Source organism: Aulonocara sp. 'chitande type north' Nkhata Bay, linkage group LG1 (assembly GCF_057382095.1).
Source record: "Aulonocara sp. 'chitande type north' Nkhata Bay isolate Kocher_YH1m ecotype deep benthic linkage group LG1, A_spYH_male_GT1.1, whole genome shotgun sequence".
Classification (NCBI taxonomy): Eukaryota; Metazoa; Chordata; class Actinopteri; order Cichliformes; family Cichlidae; genus Aulonocara; species Aulonocara sp. 'chitande type north' Nkhata Bay.
The window spans coordinates 28,059,439-28,087,376 of NC_141344.1; the positions used below are offsets into that span (position 1 = coordinate 28,059,439).

General features: G+C 41.2%; 1 protein-coding gene across 1 annotated transcript in view; it reads right to left on the reverse strand.

The window, feature by feature from the left end:
- Positions 1-23,986, reverse strand: part of pde8a (phosphodiesterase 8A) — a 51,604-nt gene extending 27,618 nt beyond the window's left edge. Inside the window, exon 1 of the mRNA XM_086291307.1 lies at positions 23,353-23,986. Coding sequence (XP_086147433.1) covers positions 23,353-23,505 — 153 coding nt within the window. The 5' untranslated portion in view covers positions 23,506-23,986. The remainder of the gene's footprint in view (positions 1-23,352) is intronic.
- Between the last annotated feature and the right edge of the window lie 3,952 nt (positions 23,987-27,938).

Genomic DNA, 27,938 nt, shown 5'->3' on the forward strand with positions numbered 1-27,938 from the left:
AACAGTTCTCAAGACTTTCTGAAGGTCTTTCAAAGTTTTTCTTTGGACACTAGCAGCTTTTTCACTTATTTCCAGTCCAGTCTTTGTACCTGACCATTTTCAGGGGAATGGTTTTTTTTGTGTTTTTGAAGCAGTTTAGCACTGGTCTATGAATTATTCAATCATTAAAAAGGCATCTAACTCAAGCAATAAAGCAGTGCTGGGTCTACACATAACAGGCAACCTAGGTTAGAAATAATATACATAATTTGTTCCCATTCCTTTAGTTGAATCTGTCAAAAAATTTGACAGCCATAAAATACAATTTTTCAACAACAAGTGAGTGATTAGCTGAAAACATGGTGTGTATTATAGCTGTAAAAGAGGAAACTGGGAAACTGGACAAGTCTCATCAGAAATGGTCTCAGTGGAGGGATGGCTGTCAAGAAGTAATTCTCAAGGAAGGGAAACATGGAGTCTGAAAAGTCTCAGGTATGCCAAATTACACAAGAACTGAAAATAAGTGCCAACAGTTCTTATGGAGTGATGAATCCACATTAGAAATTTTTGGTTCAAATTGACATCAGCATGTCAGGAGAGAGGAATAACAGTACATGAGTGTACACTGTAAATATAGTTTGAGGCCACATTTCAGTCAGTGGTGTTGGAGATTTTGTCAAAACTGATTGAATTATGAATGAAGAACATTCAGATTTTGATCCAACACCCAATAGTATATGGAAAGCTTTTGATTGGCAACATTTTAACTTTTCAGCATGACACTGATCCCTAAAACACTGCCAATACAGTAAAAGTATACCTGGATAGAAAAATACAATTTAACACCGTCAGTCATGGATTGGCCTCCCCAGGGCGCGGACCTCAACATTATTGAAGCAGTGTGGGATCATCTTGACAGACAAGAGAACAAAAGGCAGCCAACATCCAAAGAAGAGCTTTGAATGTCCTTCAGAAAGTGTGGAGAACTATTCCTGACAACTACTTAGAGAAATGACAAGAAAGCTCCCTAAGAGAGTTCAGGCTGACTTTCAATCTCATAAGAATTGTACAAACTAAATTTCTGCCTCATATGCTATCTTTCAATAAATCATACAGTACTATATACAACTCATTTAGTGTGTAGCATTTGGCTATAAAGTATCCAGCTAGCTGAGGCGTAGCACAAGCAGTAACACACCAGAGTCTCACCATCCCGGAGAGACTTGTCTTCAATTGACAATGATACAACAAATACAACTGCAGCTGAGATTGTGTAACTCACAAAGCCAGCCCTAGTCTCTCTCTCTCTCTCACACACACACACACACACACACACACACACACACACACACACACACACACACACACACACCTGAACCAGTCTGCCAGCCTCTTCAGGCAACATACTTCTCCTGTACAGTACACAAACGCACACACTGCAATGAATCATTCAGACAAGCATTTGCATCCCGCAGACATCATGTTGGCCCTCAACCAGGAGCAAACAAAACAGGGGAAGTGAGTGAGCATATAGGCCAGGCAGCCTGGCAGTACAGACACAGTGTGCGCACCCAGGTAAGCAATGTCCCGCCCTATATGCTGCCGCGTTATACCAGTCACACTGGGAAATCTGTGTTTGTGTCAGAGTCTGTGCCTGCATGTGTGTGCGCGCATGCATGCATGTGTACACGGGGCCTTCATGATGATATTATCATGTCATCTCTCTACAAATCTTAATACAAATTCCTGCTGACTGATTCAGAGACACAGTTATTAGACAAAAAAAAACAAAACCTAAGTGAATGGTTCAAGTGTTTCTTTCACATAAATATTGTTTATTAATATAAAAAAGTTTTCATTATAATCAAATGTTAGAGAATATTTTTTAAAAAGCTGGCGGGTTATTTTAATTACCAATAAGTAATTATTTTGCAGTAATCTGAGAAAATTCTATTTAGGATTTACACTGGGTAAGCATTAAATAAGGGATGTTATATTAAAGAATAGGTAATGGGTTTACCTATTCTTTACCTATCCTTGAAAGCTGTCACGATTTGTGCTTTATTGAAGTATAAACCACAACTAAATAAACACATAAATAAGCCGTTATTTTAGTTTTAAGCACCATGATCAAATCTTATCCCTCAATATTTTCAGTATGTATGGCAATCTGTAAAGTTATTGGAGTAATTTTTCAGCCAGACACGCAGTGGTACCAAACACTGAGTCAGCAGCACACAGTGACTAAAGCAGCTCAGTACAGATGCTGAATTAATGTAGATCAGTAACATCATGGCCAAAATCTGATACACTCAGCTCGGGTCACATTATGTCGATATACGAGCATGAGCAAAATCAAATTACAACACACCAGTTGGCACATGGTGAACTTGGAATCTTCAGGCCCTCTAACCCACTTTGACAAGTTCCTAAAAAATTTTTCACTAAAATTCACAGAACTGCGTCTGTTTTTTCATTCACTGAGAGGCCATTTTGCAGGCTGGCCACTTCAAAGAAAGTTATATCGTGTGATATCACACCTTTTTGTTCGTTTGGGCCAATATGACCAAACATGACAGCTACTAGGCATCTGCAGTCATCTAGAGAAGTATTTAAGACAGTCTGCAGTACCCCTGATTTTTTCTTTGTTTTAATCTATGGGTAAACCTACATTGCAAGAAAATATACAATGAATAAAACACATTTTCAAAAACCACCCCACCACTGTGACCATTTATACCCAAATCCTTTCAAACTGACTTCAGATCAGTGTATACACAAGCACCTACTGTGAGTTGTTTTAATAACCGTTCAGCTGTCAACCATAGACAGCTACTCAGCTACCATGATTTCACCCACTGGCACCCGAAATCCTGTTTTGAAGCTTTGAAGTCATAGGTATATAAAAGTAGGGTCTGAAAAATTATGCCATAGCATAAAGAGAAACGCATAAGTGCCTTAAACTTATATTTTATCTGAAGACCACCAGATGGCTGTAGCTGTGGTTGCTTAAAGAAATCTACGGAAAACTGGCTTTCTGTCTCAACTTGTGCCAAACATTTCCTGATGAGTTTATGGGCTCAGGTTCTTGGTAAAAGGTAAAATAAATAAAATCATACTTATTTTGACAATCTTGGTCGCACTAAAAATGAGGATCATCCATGCTATAAGTTGTTAGCCAATGAGCAAACAATTTTCACAGTCACACATATTTACTGATTCTTTTAATGTGAAAACCTACACATTTCCTGATTTAATAGCATTTAATGGACTACAAAGTGAAACCACAGGAAGCTGTTGTTTTACCAGAGCTAAAAAAAGAACCTGTAGGTGGTCATGATGGGTATAAAACAGAATATCCATCACATGATTAGATAAACCATCTGTCTCATAATATGTAACACATGGCTAACCCTATTGGCCAGTAGTTCCTAATAGCTCACCAACTTATCTCACCGAGTGCCTACCAGAGCATAGCATGAAGCCTGGCATGGACCCTCTCATGATTGTGATCTTGAAATATTACAAGAATCTAGCTATTGCACAAGGCAAGTCCTGCTGCCACTTTCTTTTGATACACCTAATGTATTTACGTAGTGGGGCTGCTTCTGACCCTATATCCTGCTTCCAGTGTATCCGGCCCTATAGATCTCCTCCTCCTCTCCTCCAGACCACCAGCTCTTCTGTCTCAGACAGACACACACACACACACACACACACACAGACTAGACCATACACACTGGGAGAGTGGCTTTCCACTAAAGTGAAAAACAGGAAATTGGATGACATTGTTCGGTGCGCCGACGTCAGCAGTGAGAGATACTGTAGAAAGAGTAAACAGCTTCCTCCACCCCAGAGCTGGGACCAGGATGCAGGGAATCTTGGGATGCCTGCCCTGCTCGTACTTCTTAGAAAAACGGCTACTCCATATTCTCCAGATCCTTCGCTTTGACAAGCCCTCTCCAGTTAACGTGCAGCTAACACTCTCTCTTCGTTTCACCGCTCCCTCAAACCACTTCATCAGTTCAGGAGTTTATTCCTTTTATAAACTTCTCTACATGTGGTTAAGTAGAATATGATATGCCTAGCTGATGGCACAGTAACATAGGATGAGATCAGCTTTCTTCCTTAGAAGTGTTGGGCCTCACAACCAGTGGTGGGGTGTCATGCGTGTGTTTGTGTATGTGTACGTGCATGTTCCTGTCTAAAAGTGTGAATCAAATGGAGATGAATCAATGTACTTGATTAGGACTGATTAAGGGCAGCAGTCCCAGCCACAGGTGTGGATGCACACTATGTACCAGACAGACACACAGTCGGACACACCAACCCTGACACACACTCAGCTAAGTGATGGGCTAAATGGCACCGCCTGACACATCAACCTCACCACATGCTGAGCCACTCAGATAGTATTGCTAGCTGCCCATGCTGGGTGTGTTACCTCAAAGAGAATAATTCACTTTCATGTGTGGCCACTGCCTATAGATCTGCCCCGAAACCAAGAGTAACAGAGAAGTTTCAAACTTGTGACCATATCCAGCTGAGATGAATCGACTACCAAGCCGATATTTAAAACCTTTAACAAATTCAGCTGAACTAAATCGAAATTTCTTTAAGTAAAGTACCAATGCACAAAATATGTAATAACAACCAGCCTGGTCTTAAGGAAAAGGGCGTAAAACACATTAGTTTATCTCATTCCAGCAGCATATCCTTTATTAAGAATGGTGGTCGACCAATCTAAGGTAACTAGGGTCTCTTAAATAAATAATGAGTGATTTATCACCACATCCTGTCTCCTGCTCCACACTTTGTTACGCTGTCAAAATAAAAGTGGTACAATTCGTATTATTTTTCAGTAATGAATAGATACAGTTTCATCACTATTTCACAAGCTGTCATATAAAATTTTATGAGAAATTCACCTAATGCCTTCAGTGTGTGGCTCAGTGTAATTGGTCTCCATGAACACAAATTCACTTATTTTGTGACTATTTCAAAGACTTTCTTGAGACTGACATGTTAGGCAAATTAATAGCTTTACTTATTCGTGTACTTTAACAGTATCCATCCATATAGTTCCCACTGATAAGACATCTGAGGCCTATCAGTCACACAGGTCTAAATACCGGTCAGCAACCGCAAACGTGTAATCTCCAGCTGTTTGATGAGTGCTTGATAGCTGAAATCAGTTGCAAAAAGGGTACTGGACCAAAAACCTCCTTTTGATTGTTTATGAGCGTACAAAATTAGAGAAATGCTTTCAAAGTAAAAGTTCTGCTGCACCCAAAACATTGTAAAGTAAAAACCTTTACTTTGAAGACAAACGGTCTTGTGTTGCACTTTTTTTACAGTTTCACTGCAGCTCGGGGAGTACTGCGTGAGTGTTCGTAGCCAAATTGGCGCCTTGTGAACAAACTACAAACGACAGATCAGAAAAGTGTCAGATGACTCATCAATGCTTTTCTCACAACCAACAAACCCGAATACACAACCACAGCCATAAACAATAAACTTCCACAACAAGCTGCACCTATAGTACTTCAGAAAACTGGGAAACACACCGTGGTGGAGAAAAAAAAAAAAGAAAATTATGATATATAATCTTCAAAATTCGTCAAAAGCCTTCAGTACTGGTATGATATTATAACTTCCACTCTTTCTTTAATTTTTCTGAAAACATAGTGTCTTCATCTACAGTGCAGTGAAAACAAAAAAAGAAAAAATTGCTCCCGTCCCAATTTTTTGGTGTTTTGCACATTTGTCACACTTAAAAATTTCAGAGCAAACAAATTTTAATATTAGACAAATGTAACCCAAGTAAATGCAAAACGCATTTTTAAGTAATGTTTTCAAATTTATCCAAACCTACCTGGCCCTGTGTGAAAAAGTAACTACCCCCCAAAACCTGATAACTGGTGGTTCTGCCCTTGGCAGAAAGAACTGCAGTCAAGCGTTTGCGATAACTGGCAGTGAGTCTTTCACATCACGTTGGAGGAATTTTGTCCCACTCTTCTTTGCAGAACTTGCTTTTATTGAGACATTCAGAGGTGGGTTTGCTGGTATGCTTTTGAAGTTCTTTAGATGTTGTTTTGAGTCGATGAGCTCTTAGAGGTTAATCAGTTAATTCATGATTCATGGGCACGATTACTTTTCACGTAAACCCAGGGGAATTTGGTAAACCCCCCCCATAATAAATGAAATCAAAATTTATAAATGCATTTTATATTTATATTTATATTTACTCAGGTTATCATTGTCTAAAAAAAATTGTTGTATGATCTGAAACAGTTGAGTGTGACATATTTCATAGAAATTAAGAAGGAGGCAAATACTTTTTGTACATGCAGAGGTTAACAGATAAAAACTGTCCACAGTGTGAATTCTTTTGTTGCCTTATTTATGGCACATGGATCCATCCCTTTGCACTCTAGGATAAAATCGTGTGTTAAAAGCATTTTGGAAATCAGTCTAGCTTAATCCGACATTACATCTCAAATAAAAGACAAATGAATTTTTCAATTCATCCATCAGGTCCTTCATTGCCTTATTATGCTCAAAAAGTAATAAAATAACCACTGAATAAGATAAAAAAGGACAAATAATAAAATCACAAATGCAATTAATGTGCTAATGTAATTACAGTCCATCCTTTCTGAAAAATAACTACGCCAACGTGTATTCTGGCTCTGTCCACATGTTTTATCCACAGTGACCAACCCCACAGTCAGCCAGGCAGAAGACTTTAGTTGAGTCGCTGGCATGAGTGAGGGAAACTAGGCCACTGTGGATCGGTTTGTCCCAGAACATCCATGCTTTCTCTCTGTCTCTTTCTCAGTCTGGCAGAACACACACGGAGGAAAGACCAATTGCCTGAAACAAAAACTATGTCCAGCAAAGTACACACACACACACACACACACACACACACACACACACACACACACTACATGAAATGAATAATCACATTCAACTAATTTTCTTTCCATTCTTTAGATATATGACGGTGTGACTCACATGCAATGTTGAGATTAACAATGCAAGCATCTTGCATTTACTATGCAAATTGTTCAGTTATGTGTTCATGACAGGGCAGAATAAGCTGCCACAGTGAATGAATATAAATTTTACATTAACCGATTAATTTTTTTATCTCTCTTTTTTTAATTCTTCTCTAGCCTGGCTACGAAACTGATGATAGTTCTCACTATTCCTACCTTTGAATGGAAACCAATTTAAGGTCATCCTCCAACTAATAATTAGTATTCATTAATTGGCTCTTGGTGAATTTTAAGAATAAATCTGTTTGCAGGAAAATAAAGAAAAACAGAGAAAAAAAAAGGGTTCACATTTACATCACAGTGAGATGTAATGCAAGTCAAACCATGCTATTTGGACAAACGGGTAACTATTAAACATCTTTCCATTTAAAAAAAAAAAATTCATTACTTTAATAGGTTATCATAAACAGATTAATGTAGTTCTTTCAACTGCAAACTGTTTAAAAATCTTAATTACACCATCTTATTTTCCTAAAATAATCAAAATCTCATATTAAGTGATAAGAGATGGTCTCCAACTATCCAAAATAGTGAAGATATCTTTGTGAAATTATGTGCAACTCACAAAGAGCTTTACAAAAAAGTTCCTAAGGACCCCATAAATCTTAAAAACTAGATATCATTTAAGGCTCTGGAAATGAGGTCACTGTTTGAATACCACTGTGTGAGTACCATTACATTCAAGATTATAAAAAATGAGAAAAAGACAAATTACAGAAGCTTGTGGTTAAGCTAACAATAGAATTGTACCCTTAGAGTAGATATGTAAATTAAAAACACGACATGATGTTAAAATCACTGGTGGACCAAGTAAATTACATTGATATTCTCATTAAAATGCAAAGTTCTGCTGGGAAATCTTGGATCCTTGGGTTGATATGGATGTTACTTTGACATCAACCTAAATGTTACTGCAGGCCAAGCGCACCCTCCATCTCAGTGGCCTTCCCAGTGGCTGCTCAGTGATCTGCACCACATTAAACCAGAGCTTCAGTGACGTAGCAGCTTATTTGCCTCACAATCTATCACAATTCACAGACTGCAAAACCACAATTTTGCAGAATTTGGGTGATGACCCATTAGATGATCAATACAACAGGGAGATTAGCTGTTCTTGTGAATTGTGGGCAGGTATGACTTCACTGTCTTTTTTGGCCAGACGAGCTAAAGACAAGTTAGCAACTACAACTTTTACCCAGCCTCCAAACTCTCAGGATCTTTAAGTACTCAAGGGATAGGCCTGATCCACAGAACCCAAATGAAGCTGCCAATGTCTTGGGTCAGGACCCCAGAGAAACCCTCAAATGATTCTCTCTCAGAGAATACTGCCTTTCCTCACCAACGGTTATTGAATCGTGATTGCTACAAGTCACCAAATATCAACAGTAGAGTTGGATGTCTCGAGACCACTTTTACGTGGTCTTGGTCTTGTCTTGGTCTCGCTGTCTCGGTCTTGCTGTCTCAGATCGACATAGTGGTCAGGAGATTTGGAGCCAGCAGTATGACACACAAAGTAACGTTCCATAATGTGTCCTGCGCAAAAGCATCAGCTCTAAGAGCCGTGCTTAGAGAGTGCTTTGTAGTGAATCAGAAGAGTCGACTCCCATTGAGCGAGAGCCGGCTCCTCACTTAATTTCCTTTCGCTGCTCAGCTCTCACATAGTGGCTCAGCTATGCTCCAATCCCTCCACATTGTGGCCAATCACATGCGAGGATATAGGATAATATCATTATGTGAAAAACAGAGAGGGTAAGAGACGCAACAGTCAAGTGGAGCGTGCGTCTGTCCTCTCAGTAAGTGAGTAGTAGAGTAGTAGTAGACAGCGGTGAGGAGGGCTGTGCGAGTGCATCGCAAAAACACATAAATATGCCTGACATCCGCAAACGAAGCAGCATCTGGCTGCAGTTTAAAGACTTTTTTTGTCTCGGTCTCGTCTCGACTTTGGTCTTGGTCTTGTTCTCAATACCCTCTGGTCTTGGTATTGTCTTGGTTTAGGTGGTCTTGACTACAAGTCTAATCGACAGTAATCCACAGCTCTGGTCACCACATCACTGTCAGAGTCGACAATTATGATAACAGCGTATAGTATAACAGGAAGCATATGAGCCAAGGTTGCAACTCTTCTGGATATTAAGGGTGCAGCTTAAGCCTACAAGTGGTCTAATCTATCCTTACATGCTAAATAACCACAAGCAAAGGAAAAACAACTGCTGCCTTCCATTTGAAGCAGAAGCTTTGATTTCCAACTTTGAAAGGTCACACTGTGTCACAAGGGTGTCACAGTGCCCATAAAACTGTAAAACCTGGAACCTGTGCTTTTGTGCATGTGTGACTCATTAAATAAGCCATACACAGAAATGACCATTGCATTGGACTGCTAGTGACCGATGAATGGCTCTACCTAGCTAGGAGTAAAATAGATCTTGTATTTCTTGATATTCTGTTTTTACTACTGGAACTGCGTCAGCTCGAGAATGACGTGGCTTCCATCTCTGAATCCGACTCATGATTTAAATGTAATGGAGCATACATGTGGAAGATGCCACCCTGACTCATTGATGAGAAGGGAGATGAATTGACTGATTAGCGATTTCCAAAAAAGCGATATTAAAAAAAATGCTATTATGCTTTTCAGACCAAGGGAGGAATGTTTCTAATTCAGCGACACACCTGAAAGACCGGCATCCAGACCTGTTCAAAGGGGTGAAGGAGTTTCAGTTTGACATCACAGTATTATCCTTCCTAAATGTTACCATTTTGTTTGAGACAGCTGACACTGCTGTTGTGAAATCAACTATTTTCTGTAAGTTCAGATGCTAGCAGCTGTTAATGTTATACAAGTGCTTAAACTCACATCATGTAGCTAACCTTATATCTCAAAGGAGCATCAATAGGTTACCCAGCAAGCATCCTCACAATTTAGTCTGCGTCCTGTCAACAAAATATAATGGTTAAGATTTTAAATAAGCGGTCTGCGACCACCATTCTAGTAATTTTTTCATTTACTTAAAATTACTTTCCCATCCATCCATCCATCCATTTTCATCCGCTTTGTCCGGGGCCGGGTCGCGGGGGCAGCAGCCTAAGCAAAGAGGCCCAGACCTCCCTCTCCCCAGCCACCTCCTCCAGCTTATCCGGGGGAATACCAAGGCGTTCCCAGGCCAGCCGAGAGATATAATCTCTCCAGCGTGTCCTGGGTCTGCCCCGGGGCCTCCTCCCGGTGGGACATGCCTGGAACACCTCACCCAGGAGGCGCCCAGGGGGCATCCTTGTCAGATGCCCGAACCACCTCAGCTGGCTCCTTTCGATGTGGAGCAGCAGCTGCTCTGCTCTGAGCCCCTCCCGGATGGCCGAACTTCTCACCCTATCTCTAAGGGAGAGGCCAGCCACCCTTCGGAGGAAGCTCATTTCTGCCGCTTGTATCCGCGATCTCGTTCTTTCGGTCACTACCCACAGCTCGTGGCCATAGGTGAGGGTAGGGACGTAGATCGACCGGTAAATTGAGAGCTTCGCTTTTACACTCAGCTCCCTCTTCACCACGACGGACCGGTGCAGCGTCCGCATTACTGCAGCTGCAGCCCCAATCCGTCTGTCGATCTCCGGCTCCCTTCTCCCATCACTCGCGAACAAGACCCCGAGATACTTGAACTCCTCCACTTGGGGCAGGAACTCATCCCCGACCCAGAGTGGGCACTCCACCCTTTTCCGGCTGAGAACCATGGCCTCAGATTTGGAGATGCTGATCCTCATTCCCGCTGCTTCACACTCGGCTGCGAACTACTGGGCTATTACTTTCCCATAAATGTTATTATTTTTTAGATTTACATGTTTGAAATGACCCCCCCCAGTTTAAAATGATCTAATCCTGTCCATCGTAATACTATTTAATAATAAAGGAGTAAAGTAATAATGGAATTTATAATAAAGTATTTTATGTTTAAGTACGTGAGATAAATCCCTTAGTATTGGGAGGGACAGTCATGTAGTTCTAATGATATTGATACAAACGACTACATTTCTGGTGTTATGACATTCCTCGTGCACACCTCCTACATATTAGGGCCACTCTTCCCATATTTTATGTCAATAATTTGCCATCTAGCATCATATCTGTCAGAGCATCACTTCTGTTATGCAGCAATCACAATACAAAACAGATTTTTTCACACCCCTTCAAATACTCGAAATTTTGTACCCTTGTCCACTTCAGTATTTCCCCCGTTGCTACCATCTTATTAAAAAGTGGTGAAATTACTCAGTTGAATAATTTGACAGGAGAGAGTGAGAATAGCTTTTCTTCCTGATCTGTAGTGTTAGCTAAGGAAGCTAGCAGCAGCTAGATAATTTCTTTGGTACATTTACAGTAAGTAAAGGTAAGTATTTGCTCTGTGGAGGGAATTCATGATGGCATGAATTTAAAGACTGTGGTCTAAATAAATTCTGAAAATGCTGCTTGACGTCAAGTTTTAAAAACCTGACACCTGAAATGCTTTTCCTGCAGTGTTGTGAATTACTGCTTACACGTGCTGTCCAAAAAAACTGAAACTTCTAATCACACACGCACACACATTCATTGTTTTTCGAGCGGGTGCTTTCAGAATACACCCTGACCTTTATTCTGTCTGCAGTGAAATCTCTCCTACCTCACCAGATAGTGCGGAAACTCAAGCATACGGGAATGTGCACACAGACACGCACACAAAGGGAAGACACTGAGAAACACACAAGAGACTGAACTTGTCCTGGAATTCAGTCCCAAACGCCTTTGAGTGACGTCTGTGGTTTAAAAATACAGAGTTTGCAGAAAACGGATAGGTTACTGCATCCTTTGTGACCTGTCCCTGTTTCTAACTGGTGTTAGCAAGCAATGCTTCAGATTTCCCAGAACCCACCGGGGTTGTGTGAACTGCTGGTCTAGTGCAATGTCTGTCATTTACAGTGTCTTTGCAAAGTCAAAGTGAATGCTGCATTCCCTCATTTCACGACGTGCCCAGGACTGCCTGCATGCATGCATTCGCTGTATCCATCAGAGTTTGTATGTGATCTGTGCAACACAGCGCCAAGGAGAGTAACTGAGGCTTGGCTGAGCAGCAGCTCATTCCGTCAGGCCAAGTGATGAGGGTTGTATGAGGAGCAGAAAAGAGTCGCATTCATGAAACTTGGAGAGAAACACTTCTCATGGATGTTTACTATACTACTGCATGCCAGCAAAGACAGATCACATCGACACAGGTCGACTTTTATGCATCTCCTGTGGCTGGACTTTTCTAAATATGTCCATTTTCCAATCATGTTCCATCATTTCAAATCACCCGAATACACGTAAGTTCAAAGTGTGCTCACACTATAACCACACACCATCTGTTTTTTTTAGGATCCTACAGAACCACAAGCACAATCCAACTTTAAAAAGTTCTGATCTTTAAAGGCAGCATCGACAAACTAAAGAGGAGAAAGTGTATAAGATCAAAGAGTGAACGTGGTCATTTATTTATATAGGAGATATTTAAAAATAATAATACTTTTTTTAAAAAACAAAACAAAACTTCAGTACTTGAAATATTTCAGGTTGTAAAACACCATATCTCACACAATGGCATATTTGATTACACCTTCCCTGCCTCATAAATAACTGCTTCTTTCAAACTGCACAACTCCTGTTAATGTTTTCCAAACATGTTAAATATTGTGTTTTTGTATATCTACCACCAGTGCGTGACAATTAATTAAAGACAGACCCACAAGAAGCTGAGCACTTTCTCCTGCGTTCACCTTCAAGGTATTTCTGTCCTTATCCAGATTACCATGAAATCCCTGTAAGACCTGGTCAATCCTAAGCTATCCAGGGCTCTGGGGCAACCAAAACCTCCCCTTCTTCCAGTGGCCTACTTCAACACTAGTACAACTACACCGCAGGCCTGTTTTACCTTCCCTTATGTTCACATCTACTCTTCCTAAATAACCCCTCAATTTTATTACACGTTCTTCCTTTCACCCCCACTATCATTTATCAACTGTAAATCCTCTACTTACAGCACCTGTCATCAGTGTGTTATCTTTACTGTGAACCATGTGTGACTATTGATCAGGTGTGTGTTATTTTTATTCCTCCCTCTCAGTCCAGGTAAAGCCAAAGGCCAGTGAAGCAGAAGGACAGTCTAAGTTGGACGCTGCCCGGTCCAGCGACACTACAGCGTGCTGTAATCTTATCGGGAACCTTTCCATAGCAGTCAGCCCCCCCTCCTTCTGAGTCCAGCCAAATACATGACAACAAGTCCAAACAACAGGCACCACAAATAAGAATCGGGAATCATTAGTGTACAGTAACTTTCGTGCCAGATCCATACCCAACAGTGCAATCTTAATTACCACACCGGCCCCATGGCCTAAAGAGCGGATTAGAATTTGAAAAAAAAAATGCACTCCTGCTCCGTCTGTAACTCTGCCTGACTCTAGCCCTCCAAAACAGCTTATATGTTAGTAAAAATATCAGAAGTGGTTCTCCTGGGCTCCTCAGATAGCTGGGAGAGCATTAGATAATCACCAGACCCCCCTCCGTCTTCTTCGCCTGCTAAAACAGGACCACTGATGTCACTGTTGCATGAGGGATTAGTGAGCGACACGGGCTGGGGCTTGGCACACAAACTATACTGGAATCACAGACAAACATACACACAGAGACACGAAACGCTGAATAAGGATGACTGCACGCCAACAGAAACATTAAAGGGAGTTTGTAAGAAACACAAAGACATGCGGCCCAGTGTACCCTTAGAAAATATGCAAATACAGAAATGGGGAAAAAAGTTTAACTAGACCGACAGCAACTTCCCGTCTGAAGAAAACTAATATTGTTATTGAATTATTTTAGAAATCACGTTTCCCTTTGTGCATATTTTAATTACCACTGTAAGGACCATTAAAAGAAGCTTTACTCCTAATAAAAGTCTAAATTATTTGGGTTTCACGCAGGGGCGTAATTTCCAGGGGGGTTAGAGGGGTTATGACCCCCTCAATAATCAGACCCCACCAATATAACCCCCCCAATAAAATTATGAATTATCTTGCATAAATAGGCTGTTGATTTTCTTTACTCATTTCAGGTATTACCAGCAAAATAGTTGCATGTTTAATCATCTGGGAATTTACCCAGATTTATTTATTTAGACAGAGATATTGACCCCCCCAATGTTTAGTACAAAGTTACACTGATGGTTTTATGACCACATCCCTGGAAACACTTTCAACTGGTTAATTCTCAAAATTCAGACCTAATCAGTTCTGGTGGATGTCAGATATTTCACTGCACCTTTCAGCTGCTTGTATCACTGAAACCTGAGCAGGTTTTTTCTTCTTGCGTACTAACGCTGGCGTTTCAACTGCTTTCTTTAGGAGGCCATTATAAAAGGAAAGATTTTAAAATGTTTATACTTACATACGCTCAATACTGATTTAAATGGAGAACTGGAGATTGCAATTTAATCTCCAGCATGTCATGATGTCATTTACATTTAGAGAGGATTTAGTACATCTAATACACCCTTTTCCATCTTGAAAGTGCATTCTGCACAAAACCCATTTCACCTCATCCAATATTGCTGGTAAATAAATAAATAAATTTGCAAATGCATCGTATCATTAAACAGAAACTGTTTAAGACAACACATGTGTACAGAGAAAATTCTTTCTAGCGATTAGCAGGTATTTCTAGGGCTTGCCATTTTCCTACGCACCCAAGATGCCTGATAGTAGGTAATGAGTGATGTGACGCAATATTGTTAGGTAACCAGTCAAAAAGGTAACACAAAATCTCTCTTAACTTTATGTGACTGATTATTCTTCCCTACACGTTAAGCAGAAATTGGTTTCTTGTACACAGATTGTTGCTACTTAAGGTAGAAAGGCAGCCTTGCAGCTCTTCAACCTTCCTGACTTTGTTGAAGCAGAAATATCTAGAACAATATTTCACAACTATAAGCAGCTGTTCTTGTTGCAATGCACACAGTAATACAGGCAGTCTGTGGAGGAATGTCATTAGGCAGGTGCAACAGGTATGATAAATGGCACGGGTTCTCGTGAACATCACGCAGGAATGTTTCACTTGTGTCACTCCTATTAGAACCATGCAAACATGCTCCACTGTCATCAATGACTTTATTAGGGTGTGTCCTTTCATAGTTTCCACTGAATCATTTTCTACTCTCCTAAAGTGTCCAACAGGCAGTCTTAGAGGTAGTTTCAGTGACTGTTTTCAAATGCTGTTTTTATGAAACCGAACTGGTATGCGCCTGGAGTAATACAGTCTATCTTGAATCAACCTTATCACCTCAAAGCAAAATAATATGAAGCATAAAACCACTGTCAAGTGTTCTAGCAAAGGTTGTGCCAAAGTGTCCTTCTCTGACATGCAAAATTAGATCAACTCGATAGGAGAATCAGAATGGAAAAATTACTTTAATATTTGGGTATATTCATCTTGACCTTTAGGAAGAAAAGGCGGTTTTGACATATCAAAGTTTCCACAACTTAAACTTGAATTTCTCTGGGGTGGGGGTGTTACGGTGGAGCTAACCAATAGTGACTGGCTCACTCCATGTTTTTGAAACTTAGCTACAAATTTTATTTGCATGTCACGGTCGAACGGTTTGGATTACTACAGCTCTGTTACAATCAAGTAAGACTTTGACGGGATCAGTTAGTCAAAAGAGATGATTTGAACTTGCCTATAAAAATCAAAAAGTTAGTCGGGCGTTCTGACTGAATTTCTGCACCAGCCTACATGTATTGTTACAAGCACGCAATGGACACTGCAAAAACAATGTGCACCATCTACACTCCGCCCCACCGACACTGTTAGGGCTATTTCAACTGAGGGTACAGTGCATCTCAAGAGCAAAAGACAGAATAGACTCCAGAGAGCTCTGCATCAGAGTTAATGTCCCTTTAAACAAAGGAGGAGGAGAGCAGCGCTACTTTAATGGGGTGCACAGCAGGTGAATGAGTGTCTTGTGTGTTTACAATAAGCTGAAGGCCTTTTTGCCTTAAAGCTAGTCAGCTCAGCAATTATTTAGTGAAAAAAGGCAGCAGAAAGAAATCAGTGCCTCTGGAGCACTTTGATTGTAAAATTATTTTTATATCAATTGCCAGGTTTTTGCAATAAAATACCCATCAGGTTTACAATTCAACACTAAATCTAATAATTTTTGGTGCTTTGTATATCCTTCCCCAGAAGGAAACCTTCCAACAGGCAACATTCCTTCAGTTTCTTCAGTATATTCTGGCAGCGAAGACAGCGGTGTGATGAAGCGTGAAAATGTCCAAAGTACTCCAGTAACCAGTTGCTATTAACATGGCTGTTAGCTTTGTTAAGATGATGTGCTGTGTGTGGTTACATCAGGACACAATCACTACGAAAGGCTCCATTCCAGAGCAGATTCACTCCTGTGGACACGGACGCTGTCCAAGACTGATGACACTGGGGTGAACTTTTCCTTTGGAAGAACAATGATGCTGTGTTTTTACACTATGTGCTTTTCATAATCGCTCATAGGTGTGGGAGTGGGACTTCAAGAGATTAATGTGTAATATAGAGGGTCACATGTGACAGTAGTGTAGTATCCTAAACATTCATTCACATGAAGAAAAAAAACAAAAAAAGGTGGTCTAAGCAGAAAATGGTGATAATACTACCAAGCCAACAAATAAACTAGGCAAGATAAGGTTAAAGAAGAGAGATGGCGCAGAACCTTAAATATACAGAAGAGCATTTCTAATACTGTGACTTTTTAAGGAATCTTTATGGACTAGCTGTTGATGGCTGTAATCAGTCCTCTCACAAACAGCTATTTAGTCTAACATAACATAAAGACAGGCTCTAGCCAGAAGTAGCCCGTCTTCTGGCCGCCCCTCTAAAGCTCAACAGTTAACATGTTGCATTTCAAATAAATGGTAAAGTTGTGTCAATGATCAAAGCCAAGAAATACTCCATCACACAGTCCACAGAACCACAGCTCACAGGTTTGACCCTTTGGTTTTGAATCAAATAAGCAAACAGCGTATAATGTGTTAATTTGTAACCTTTAAGGGCGCCGCTAGAGGTTTCTAAAGTGTCAAACCTGTCCTTTAAATCCTTGTAAATGGTTTTCTGTTTGAAAATGTGTCACAAGTTAAAATACAGCACTCCAATCATTAGGCTCACGTTTGCCACAACATGCAGAAACTATTTCACCTGCCCTGCCATGCCTCAGTGAGGACGAGCATAGATACTTTGTGCATTCAGTATACTGCTATTTTATGTACAGGCGGGAGTGTACTTCACTGAGAATATCACATTATTGTGATTTTTAACATTTTACAATAACGTATACTATAGTTGGTCATTATCAGTTTTATCCAATAAGATAACATTATCTCACTTCTGCTTTTTTTTTTGTCTTTGCTGCAAAATTAAATTGCCAGGCATATTAACATTGTCGCTAAATCCTGATGGAACTTCTGCCACATGACAAAGTCAGTCTGCTAGCAGTCGGATATCAGTCTGCAACTGAATGGGGTCAAATTGGTGATTTGCAGCGTAAATGGTCAGAAATCTTCCATTTATTGCCCATCTACATAGACAAAAATTTACAAGGAGAAATTTAGCAGAAATTCAAATTGAACTATCATATTTGTGCTCAGCAGCCTTCCTGTTCAATAAAAATATATCCAGAAGACAACCAGCTACCGGAAGTCCTTTCGAGTTGTGCTCACTGATAAAAACTGATTCTGATGGAAGGATGTTGGAAACCTGCCTGCATTTAAAAATTAAACAACAATTATTTGCACACCTTCAACAATCTCTCTGAGAGTGACTGCAGTCAGTCCAAGTCAGATTGCAACTGTTTTGCAGAAAGGTTGCCTCATACCAGGCCAGATGAGCAATAGCCTTGGACTCAAAAGCAGTCATGAGTGCACAACACCCTCAATCTGCGGACAACCATGGTTGCGGAATGTGAAAAAAAAAATTCAACGCAATAAACAGACAGTCACCGATTTTTTTTTTTTGTAGATGCAAACAGGCTGCTGTCCCATTTCTACTCGTGTGATGGAGCCGTTAACTTTCTCTGAGTTAGGAAGTAGTTTTGTCAAGCTAAGTGTTTCCAGTGTTGGATAGTTTTTCGACAGAGCCGATTTGATCAAAATTTGCTCGGCTAACAACATCTCAGGATGATGACACATAAGATAAGCCCTGTTGTTCATAGTATTCCCAGAGTATTTTAATTTCCTTAATAAATATCTATATTTGATTTACGTGTATCAATGTGATATTGCCACGCAAAATATACTGCATCAATTTGTTTCCCCACACCCTTGTCTGACCGCGCAATTATTGTCAAATAACTGTGATTCTGCTGCACTACGAATATTGGAAAGTTAAGTGTGAAGTGAAAAAGAAATGATGACGCCTCATTCTGCTCCATCCCCATGAATAAATATGATCGACCGATCAGGACAAATGACATCAGTGATAGTTGACACCTAAACAGTCAACAGACCAAAGCAATCCTAAAATAATCTGTTTCCAGCCCAGCCAGGCCTAAAAGTCTGGATGCTTGGAGAACAAGTGGCATGACTGCATAGCCAGAGCAGATGCTCAGACCTTAGAAAGCCCAGAAGCTGGGAGAGGCGCATTCAAGGAAGAGCATGAAAGGCCACCAGCGGACCAGGGCCCACTCACAGCTACATTCCTGTGAGCTCCTGGAAGAGCGAACAGAGAGCGCTGCAGCAACATAAACACTTGTAGCGCCTCGTTTTGGAAGAATACCATTTCAGTAATCTCATGAAACTGTCACATGCCGACCTTATGATACTAAATTCTAAACCTGGAGGGGGAGCAGAACAAGCTTTGAATGTGGCCTTGCTTGTTAAGACCAGTTTAAAAAAAAAAACAACAAAACAAGAAAAACAATGGGAGGGTCTGTTTCACAAGTACACGTAACCCGGTATACACCCCACAAGTAAGGAAGTCCTGTGAGATGAAGAGACCCACTGTAGCTACACCTAAGGTGACAAAGAGATTTATCATTTTATCTTAATTTAATTTAACACTCAGGGTGACACTATATGAAGTGTTGTGAGCTGCTTAATGTTCAAGAACAGAGTGGTTGTGGGAATTAAAATGTATGAATACTGTAGTACATTTGGCCCTGAACTCTTGGATATCTAACGCTATGCAAACATGGTTGATAAGCACTAGAGCGCCCTATATATCAACCAGAGGAGTGTGGTTGTGCCATGTGCCCCATCTTGCCTCCTCTGAGCTCCTTCTGCTCATGTGCTAGTGGAGATAAATGACATAGCAAAAAAACCAAAAAAAAAAAAAAAAAAAAAAAAAATCCCCCCCTTGCTGCCCCCTTACTGCCCTTGCAGGCACTCCAGACAGGAAGGGAAACACAGGGACACTGCAGCTGACATTTTGTTTGAATAAAAGATAAAATAAACTTATTAAAGAAGCTTGCAATTTTCCTTTTTCATGCCAAAGTTTAAAAGAAAAATTACTGCAGAAAAAGAAACGTTAGCTTGACATGTGGGGGAAATACGTATGCGTCCTCGCCTGCCAAGAGCTCAGTTTCATATCGGTCAGTTAAATGTGAAACTACGGTCACAGGCTGGTTGGCTTATCTTGACACAGGGACTGGAAACAGGGAGAAACTGCTCATCCAACTCTGTCCAGATGTAACCAAACCCATTTACCAGCACCTCTAAATCTAACTGATCACCGAGTTTGTTTTGTTTTTGTTTGTTTAAATAATGCTTTATAGCACAGGAACTTTGCCCCAGTGGGATTCAAACGGCCAGCTGTGGCAGCACGCCAGGGGGGAGTGCCATGCTCTGGGCTATAAAAGACCACTGTACATATACGCATGACATCTTTGATAGACACGGATAAACACAATCCATCATTTGATCCATACAGCAGCTGTAAAGACAAAGAAAACAGCATGAATGCTGAAGTCAACTGAACATAGATGCTTCTGAGGCTGCTCAGAGGGAGACCAGCAACTATTGTGCATTCAGTCGTGTGCGATTGTGGCAATGAAGGCAGTCAGAGAGAATTTGAAGAGTATCACCTAAGAAGTAAAAGGTATATAATTTAAAAAAAAAAGAAAAAAAAAAAAGGTCCATGTCTGATAGCCAAAATGAAAGACAGAGAGAAGGAGCCCATATCAGTCTCTTTCCTCTCAGGCAGCAGAAAAAGCACAGTGGATTAATTCATCACCATGCGAAGCCTTTGCCCTCCTCTGGAATAAATTACCCAATGACTCTCAACTTGGACTAAACACACACAAACTTGGCCATAGAGAGCTCGCACGGAAACGACAGGAGCGAATACTGACAAATGCAGACAGTGTGCTCAGGTCGGCGGTGGATCAGGTTGGTGTTTCAGATAAGCAGCAGTTAAATGTTTCTCAGCCGACAGGAAAGAAAACCTCATGTGCCCGGTCGCCCGCGGGGATGGGAGGGTTAAATGACGAGGGGGGAGTCTGAGGTATAGCCTGAGTGATACCACTTATGCTAATACACGCAGAGGCTGGAATCAGGCAGTAAGTAAGATGGCATTGCTTTCCACACACTTGTAAGCTTAGCACCCTTTACTGCCCTTTTTCATTCATACTAAGAGGTAACCGTGAAGCTGATTTTACATTTGCTGATCTGGGAGTGGGGGCTACTTGATTTCCTTGTGTGGGGGGCAATCAGACTGGAAAAATCAAGGCCAGATAAATGATGTTGTGTTTGGCTAAGGCCTCTCTTTCTCTCTGTTTAGGCCAACACACACACACACACACACACACACACACACACACACACACACACACACACACACACACAAAGCCTACTATCACAGGACCTTGTACTTGAGCCTTATCATCACTAGAGCAGCCCAGATGGTAACGTACCCTTGACAATAACTCACATCACACTCCCAAACTTCTATTGAGTCCTTCTCACGCTGTAGATGCCTGCACATGTTCTGATCCTGCCTCCCTCACTCATATGTAGATATAAAACAAAGTAAGCAGAGGTACAGCGCAGATTTCACATTTGCCTAACACAGTTTTGCAATGAGCTAAACGTGTACACTGCTGTACTTACTGCCAGTTGTGTGTTTATTTGAAAGAATATTATTATCCTTCAGGGCACGAATGCGTGTGTTCTGTTCAGAATCACAGTGATTCAAAGCCGAAGCCCAGAACATATAATAATAAAACAGAAGAAGTATTTGACATTAAATTGTAGTGATTTATATGTCAATTCAATGTACTTATAAAAAAATAAATAAAATAGGGCTGTGTCACATGAAATGATATGAAACATTCATCATCTCAGGGATCTATTTTACAGTGTAAATGCTTTCTTGCTCATTAGGTCTATTCTTCCAAATATTTTCTGAATGAAATGCAAGAAATGAGTGCTTTTCAATGATATTGCCTGAAAAACTGCTTTATTAAATCAAAGTGCTGCAGGTGTCTGTTATTGGTCTTTTTTTTTTTTTTAAGAGACTCCCCCCCCCTTTAAAAAAAAAAGAAAAAAGCTACAACAATCAGAAGTGGTGTGGATTCCCGAGGCTTGAATGCATCATGGCGAGCTAACGCATGTGTGGTTCTTAATGAAAAGCAACCATAAAAATACTTTTTCTGTCCATTGTGGTAAAAATAAATCCGGCCGCTCTCTCAGAAAATGCGCGGCGGATCTCGGCAATGACACCTTACAGAGCAGGAATTAACATTTCCAGCACAAGAAGATTTGTATACCATTAGTCTAACTCAATCAGGGAACTAATTCAATCAGAGTCACAGTGGGCGTTTTGACGTGGGGGCATCTGTCACACAGACTTCTCACTGCATCCTGGGGTGACATTTGGCCACAAAATTCAGCTTGACAGAGGCCCTCAGATAGCCCGCGGCCTGTCGGACAAGCGCACACTTTCCCATAAACACACAGATACACTGCTGCACTACTAAATTCACAACATCCCACCTTCTTCTTCTTTAAACCAACGCTTTGTGCTTACAGACGCCTGCAGATCTACACCAAAACAATACAGTACAGACCAGCTTTGACTGCATCATAAATGTGCCACCAATGGACTCTTCAGAGACACGATGACAGCTCCCAACGCTATATTGCTCAAGTTTTTATGCTGACGAGATTACGCTTTTAACCAGCACAAAAACATAAAAAAAATGGATCTTTATGTTTCAGTTTGCTGCAGATAGTTACACCTATCTGACCCCAAAACGCACGTCTTAATCTGAATAACAGAAATTGTTATGTGCATGTGTAATCTCTTACACAACAAAAAGGCCAAAAACAATCATCCTGATTAGAAACACCTATTTAGTCCCTGAGTGGAAGCAGGCACGGCCTGTTTTGTTATATTTAGTGTAATTATTATTGGTCCAATACACAAATGGGACTGTTACTTTTTTTTGCCAGTGATGAAGCACTTTCAATGAGAGACTTTCTGGTGTAATCCTACCGCCATCCTTCTCATTACCCACTTTCCCCACTTGTAGCGCAAAGATCCCTCTGCACGGTCAAAGTGGGTACTGATAGCTGTTTGTGTAGGTTTTTGTGCATGAAGTTTAGACAGCAATAAGATTTCGCAAGAGAGGACATCCTACTGAAAAGCATAACTGGTGGAAAGGTGAAACAGAGGCCAGAGCTAAGTCAGCTGAAAACAGCTGAAAGAAGCACGTTTGACAACATGTTGCTGCCTTGTGCGTAGATTTTTTAGATCTGTCAAGTCCAGCACTTCACAGAGTAGATATTTAAGGACTCACACACACACACACACACACACAAAGAGTGCAACAAATATTTGCGTCATCCTGAAACCTCAAAGAGAACAACACCTCAGGGTAGCGCGAAGGGCTTTCGACCCTATGACCTTCCACTGAGCGTGGCCTATTTCCTCTGAATTCAGAAAAGCAGCAAAATTGCAATGCCCTGCATGGAAATGTGTATTTGCAACAGGTCATATATTGTAGTGACTGTGCCTGTTGGTCTGAAGAGTCAGATTTCTAATGGCTTTGGAGTCATCCCCTCTCCCGTCTCCATGGATTTGTGTGTATTCCTTCTTTAATATTTCTATTCAATAACCTTTTTTAAGTAAATAGACTGTAGTTTATAGAGCAGAGGTTTTTTGTTGAACAGCTTTAGACATGCATATACACAAGCAACTGACTCTCTCACACACATAGATACACACATGCATACATAGTGGATCTGTGTCTGTGTAAATGTAAATGAATGTAGAGTCCCTCACCTTGCAGCTAGGGGGTTTTAGGGGTAGTCCAGAGGCAGGATTTCCTTGATGCTGAGTGGTATTAGTCTGCTGGGGTGAGTGGGAATCCTCGGACTCTTTTCCACTGTGGTAGACCACCCTATCAGAGATATGAATACTTGAAGCACAGCCCATGCTTCAACCCACTTCAGCCTTTTTTTTTTTTTTCCTTTTTGCGCAAGTGCTTTACTTTGAGGCTACAAGAGTGTCATTCGCCCTCTTTTTGTAATCTTAAAGTCCACTCTTCCTCCTAAGGTTCATACTTTTTCTTTGTTGTTTAAATATAGGCTACATATATATAAATATATATGTAAATATCATCTAGGCCACAGCAAAGCCGGTTCTGCAATTGCTCTAACACAAGGCATGAATAATATATTTTTCTAACCCCCACCCCCGACCAGGAAGCTGATTTCCTCCCTCTGTTTTTCACATGAAGTTAATTGGAGAGCTTCAATCAAAGCAGCTGTCTTGTCCTCGAAAACTTGGATTCCGTTATTCTTCCGCTGCTGAGATCCCCATGGACGATTTATTTTATTTTTTATTATTATTATCCCTCACTCCGGCTCCTCTTCTCGCCTTCCTCGTACCACATCATCATTTTCTCATTTTTCTCTCCCCCCCCCCTCCCCCCTTCAACTTCAGTGTTATCAAGTAGGCCTAAGACACACCATGCAGTTCCCCCCTCCCCGGCCAGCTTTCATGCAATAGTTTTATCCATTTTTTGCGGCCAAGGTTTCATGTGTAGTCGTCCTCCACCACCTCGGAGCCATCAAAAACGATGCCTTCTCTCTCTCCCCCCCCCCTGTCCTCTCCTCTCCTTCTCTTCAACAATCCGGTTGCCCACTTCAGCTCAAGACACGGGCCCATAAACCGGTTCTCACGACACTTTGCTCCAGTCCTGAGCGGTTCATCATCAACAGGCTGAAATATTCACACTGCAGAGCGTTATTCTGGCCAGTGGCTCCGGTGTCAAACAAGCTTCGTGAAGCATACTGCCCGACACAACACTCCATTTATAAGCCCCAAATCACCAATTTTAGGACGCGGAGAAATCTTGGTGAATGGCTCGCAATCTCCATTCAGGCATCCGCTGGCCGGCTGAGGATGATCCGACTGATATAAGAGCTCCAAACCCGGGTGCAGTAAAGAGTGTTAGCAGGCTCCGCGATTTTCTGTCATTCTGGAGGAGGAGGGAGAGAAGAAAAAAGGATGTAAAGGCTGTCAGAGAGTAATGTTGTGAGGTACCACCTCTGGAGAATGCGATCGCTCTGAGAGAGAGACACAGAGAGGGAGAGAGAGAGAAAAAATCTTCCCCCCCCAAAAAAAAAAAAAAAAAAGGACCGCTCCGTGTCCACAAGTTTCAGATCCGAAATCGGGCACGGCAGGATTATTTGAGGTTGTCGAGAGCGGAAGTAAGGCAAGATCGAGCTACATAATGCTGATTTAATGTTTGTCTTTTCTCTGCCTTTTCTGGCGTTTGCCCTTCCAATTCTTCAGCACTGCTTGACAGCGGCACATCCAATAAAAGCACCCGCAAGGATTGACCTACAGCCTTTACTGACGTTAATGCAAATGAGCTGCGCGCAGCCAATCAGAGGCGCGCTCGGCGCCGCTGGGCGGTCCTCTGCTTTCTGTGGGAACTTTGAAAAGAGGAAAAAAGAGCCCTGGCCAACCAACGCTGAGCTGGCTGCAGGTAGCCTTACCTTTATTTATTTATTTATTTCATTTCTTTATTCAAAGCACGTAGCACATGCAAACCGCAGATACTGTGGCTGTGGATGAGTATGTCGCCCTGCTGAATCTGGGAAAACACATTTACAATTTTTAATACACAGGAAAACGCTTGAATGCACATAATGAAGTTGAAGTCTATGCAAATATGTCTGAAAACACACACAAAACACACTAATGTATATCTAAATCCATTAAAAGGCTCTGTAATGAGAGATTATCACACTGACGTTGTTGCTGATAATGAAATGTTAAGCGACCATGGGGCGATTTTTTTTACATTTTTGGTTAATATGATACACATTGTGCCACATAGTTTATAATAATTTTTTAAAAAGTAAGACCAACTATCACAACTTTAAAGAATTTATTGCGTTGCTTAAAAAAAAAATCCAAATATGTTTTTATATTTATTCTTTTATTCTCACATTTTACACTTTTGGCAGTGTTTGTTCCTGATGAGCTGTTTTATTTTGTGAAACTCATTCGCTCACCTCTTTGGCAAGCTTCACTAACTCCGCAGCACTCCACAAAGCATATTTAGGGACTAAAAAACAAAAACAAAAAAAATGCAACAAATGTCTGCTTCATCCTGAAACCTCAAAGAGAACAATACCTCAGGTTAGCGCGAAAGGCCAGTGACCCCACGACCTCCCACTGAGCGTGGCCTAGTTCCTTTGAATTCAAAAAAGCAGCAAAATTGCAATGCTCTGCATGGAAATGTGTATTTGCAACAGGTCATATATTGTAGTGACTGTGCCCGTTGGTCTGAAGAGTCAGATTTCTAATGGCTTTCAAATCATTCCCTCTTCTGTCTCTTAGGCTTTGTGTGTATTCCTTCTTTAATATTTCTATTAGATAACTTTAAAATACTCAAGTACTTAAAGGCACCCGACACAAGAATATCATGACCATAATATGGTCTGGTACTTGTGTAGGACTTTTTCTACTCAATTTTAGCATTTCATTCACCAAAGTGCTTTTTTCGATGCCTAATTATGTTGCCGACATGGTGTATCTGATGCCCTCGTGTTGGCTTTGTTCCTACATCATCGTAATAATGTTGGTCCAGGATCAACATCGCAACTTTACTGACCAATCATGTTGTTGTGATGTCATAACTTTGCAGTGTGTGTGGGGTGTGTGTGTGTGGGAGGGGGAGTATTTACGTGTTTTCTTTATTAAAAAAAAAAAAAAAAATATATATATATATATATATATATATATATATATATATATATATATATATATATATATATACACTCAACAAAAATATAAACGCAACACCTTTGTTACTGCTCCCATTCCCCATGGGATGGACGTAGAGACCTAAAATTCATTCCAGATACACAATATAACCATCCCTCCCAAACAGTGGTCACAAATCAGTCCAAATGTGTGGTAGTGGGCACATCTGCCATATTGAGATAATCCATCCCACCTCACAGGTGTGCCACATCAGGATGCTGATCTGACATCATGAGTAGTGCACAGGTGTACCTCAGACTGCCCACAACAAAAGGCCACCCTGAAATGTGCAGTTTTGTCTCACAGCAAAATGCCACAGATGCCACAAGCAATGAGGGAGCGTGCAACTGGCATGCTGACAGCAGGAATGTCAACCAGATCTGTCGCCCGTGCATTGAATGTTCATTTCTCAACCATAAGCCGTCTCCACAGGCGTTTCAGAGAATGTGGCAGCACATCCAACCGGCCTCACAACCGCAGACCTCGTGTAACCACACCAGCCCAGGACCTCCACATCCAGCAGGTTCACCTCCAAGATCGTCTGAGACCAGCCACCCAGACAGCTGCTGGAACAATTGGTTTGCACAACCAAACAATTTCTGCACAAACTGTCAGAAACCGTCTCAGGGACGCTCAACTGCATGCCCGTCGTCCTCATCGGGGTCTTGACCTGACTCTAGCTCGTCGCCGTAACAGACTTGTGTGGGCAAATGCTCACATTCGATGGCGTCTGGCACGTTGGAGAGGTGTGCGCTTCACGGATGAATCATGGTTCACATTGTTCAGGGCAGATGGCAGCTGAGAATGTCCCAGTTCTTGCATGGCCAGCATACTCACCGGACATGTCACCCATTGAGCATGTTCGGGATGTGCTTGACCGGCGTATACGACAGCGTGTACCAGTTCCCACGAATATCCAACTACCTCGCACAGCCATTGAAGTGGAGTGGACCAACATTCCACAGGCCACAATTGACAATCTGATAGACTCCATGCGACAATGTGTTGCACTGCATGAGGCAAATGGTGGTCACACCAGATACTGACCGGTTCTGGGTCCCCAGACCCCCAATAGCGCAAAAAACTGCACATTCCAGGGTGGCCTTTTGTTGTGGGCAGTCTGAGGTACACCTGTGCACTACTCATGATGTCAGATCAGCATCCTGATGTGGCACACCTGTGAGGTGGGATGGATTATCTCAATATAGCAGATGTGCCCACTACCACACATTTGGACTGATTTGTGACCACTGTTTGGGAGGGATGGTTATATTGTGTATCTGGAATGAATTTTAGGTCTCTACGTCCATCCCATGGGGAATGGGAGCAGTAACAAAGGTGTTGCGTTTATATTTTTGTTGAGTGTATATATATATATATATATATATATATATATATATATATATATATATATATATATATATATAATCTGGTTTGCTAGTGATCATTTTTTGAGAGCATTGTCAGTGCGCCCCAGGGTGGCTGTGGCTACAATGTAGCTTGCCATCACCAGTGTGTGAATGTGTGTGTGAATGGGTGGATGACTGGATATGTAAAGCGCTTTGGGGTCCTTAGGGACTAGTAAG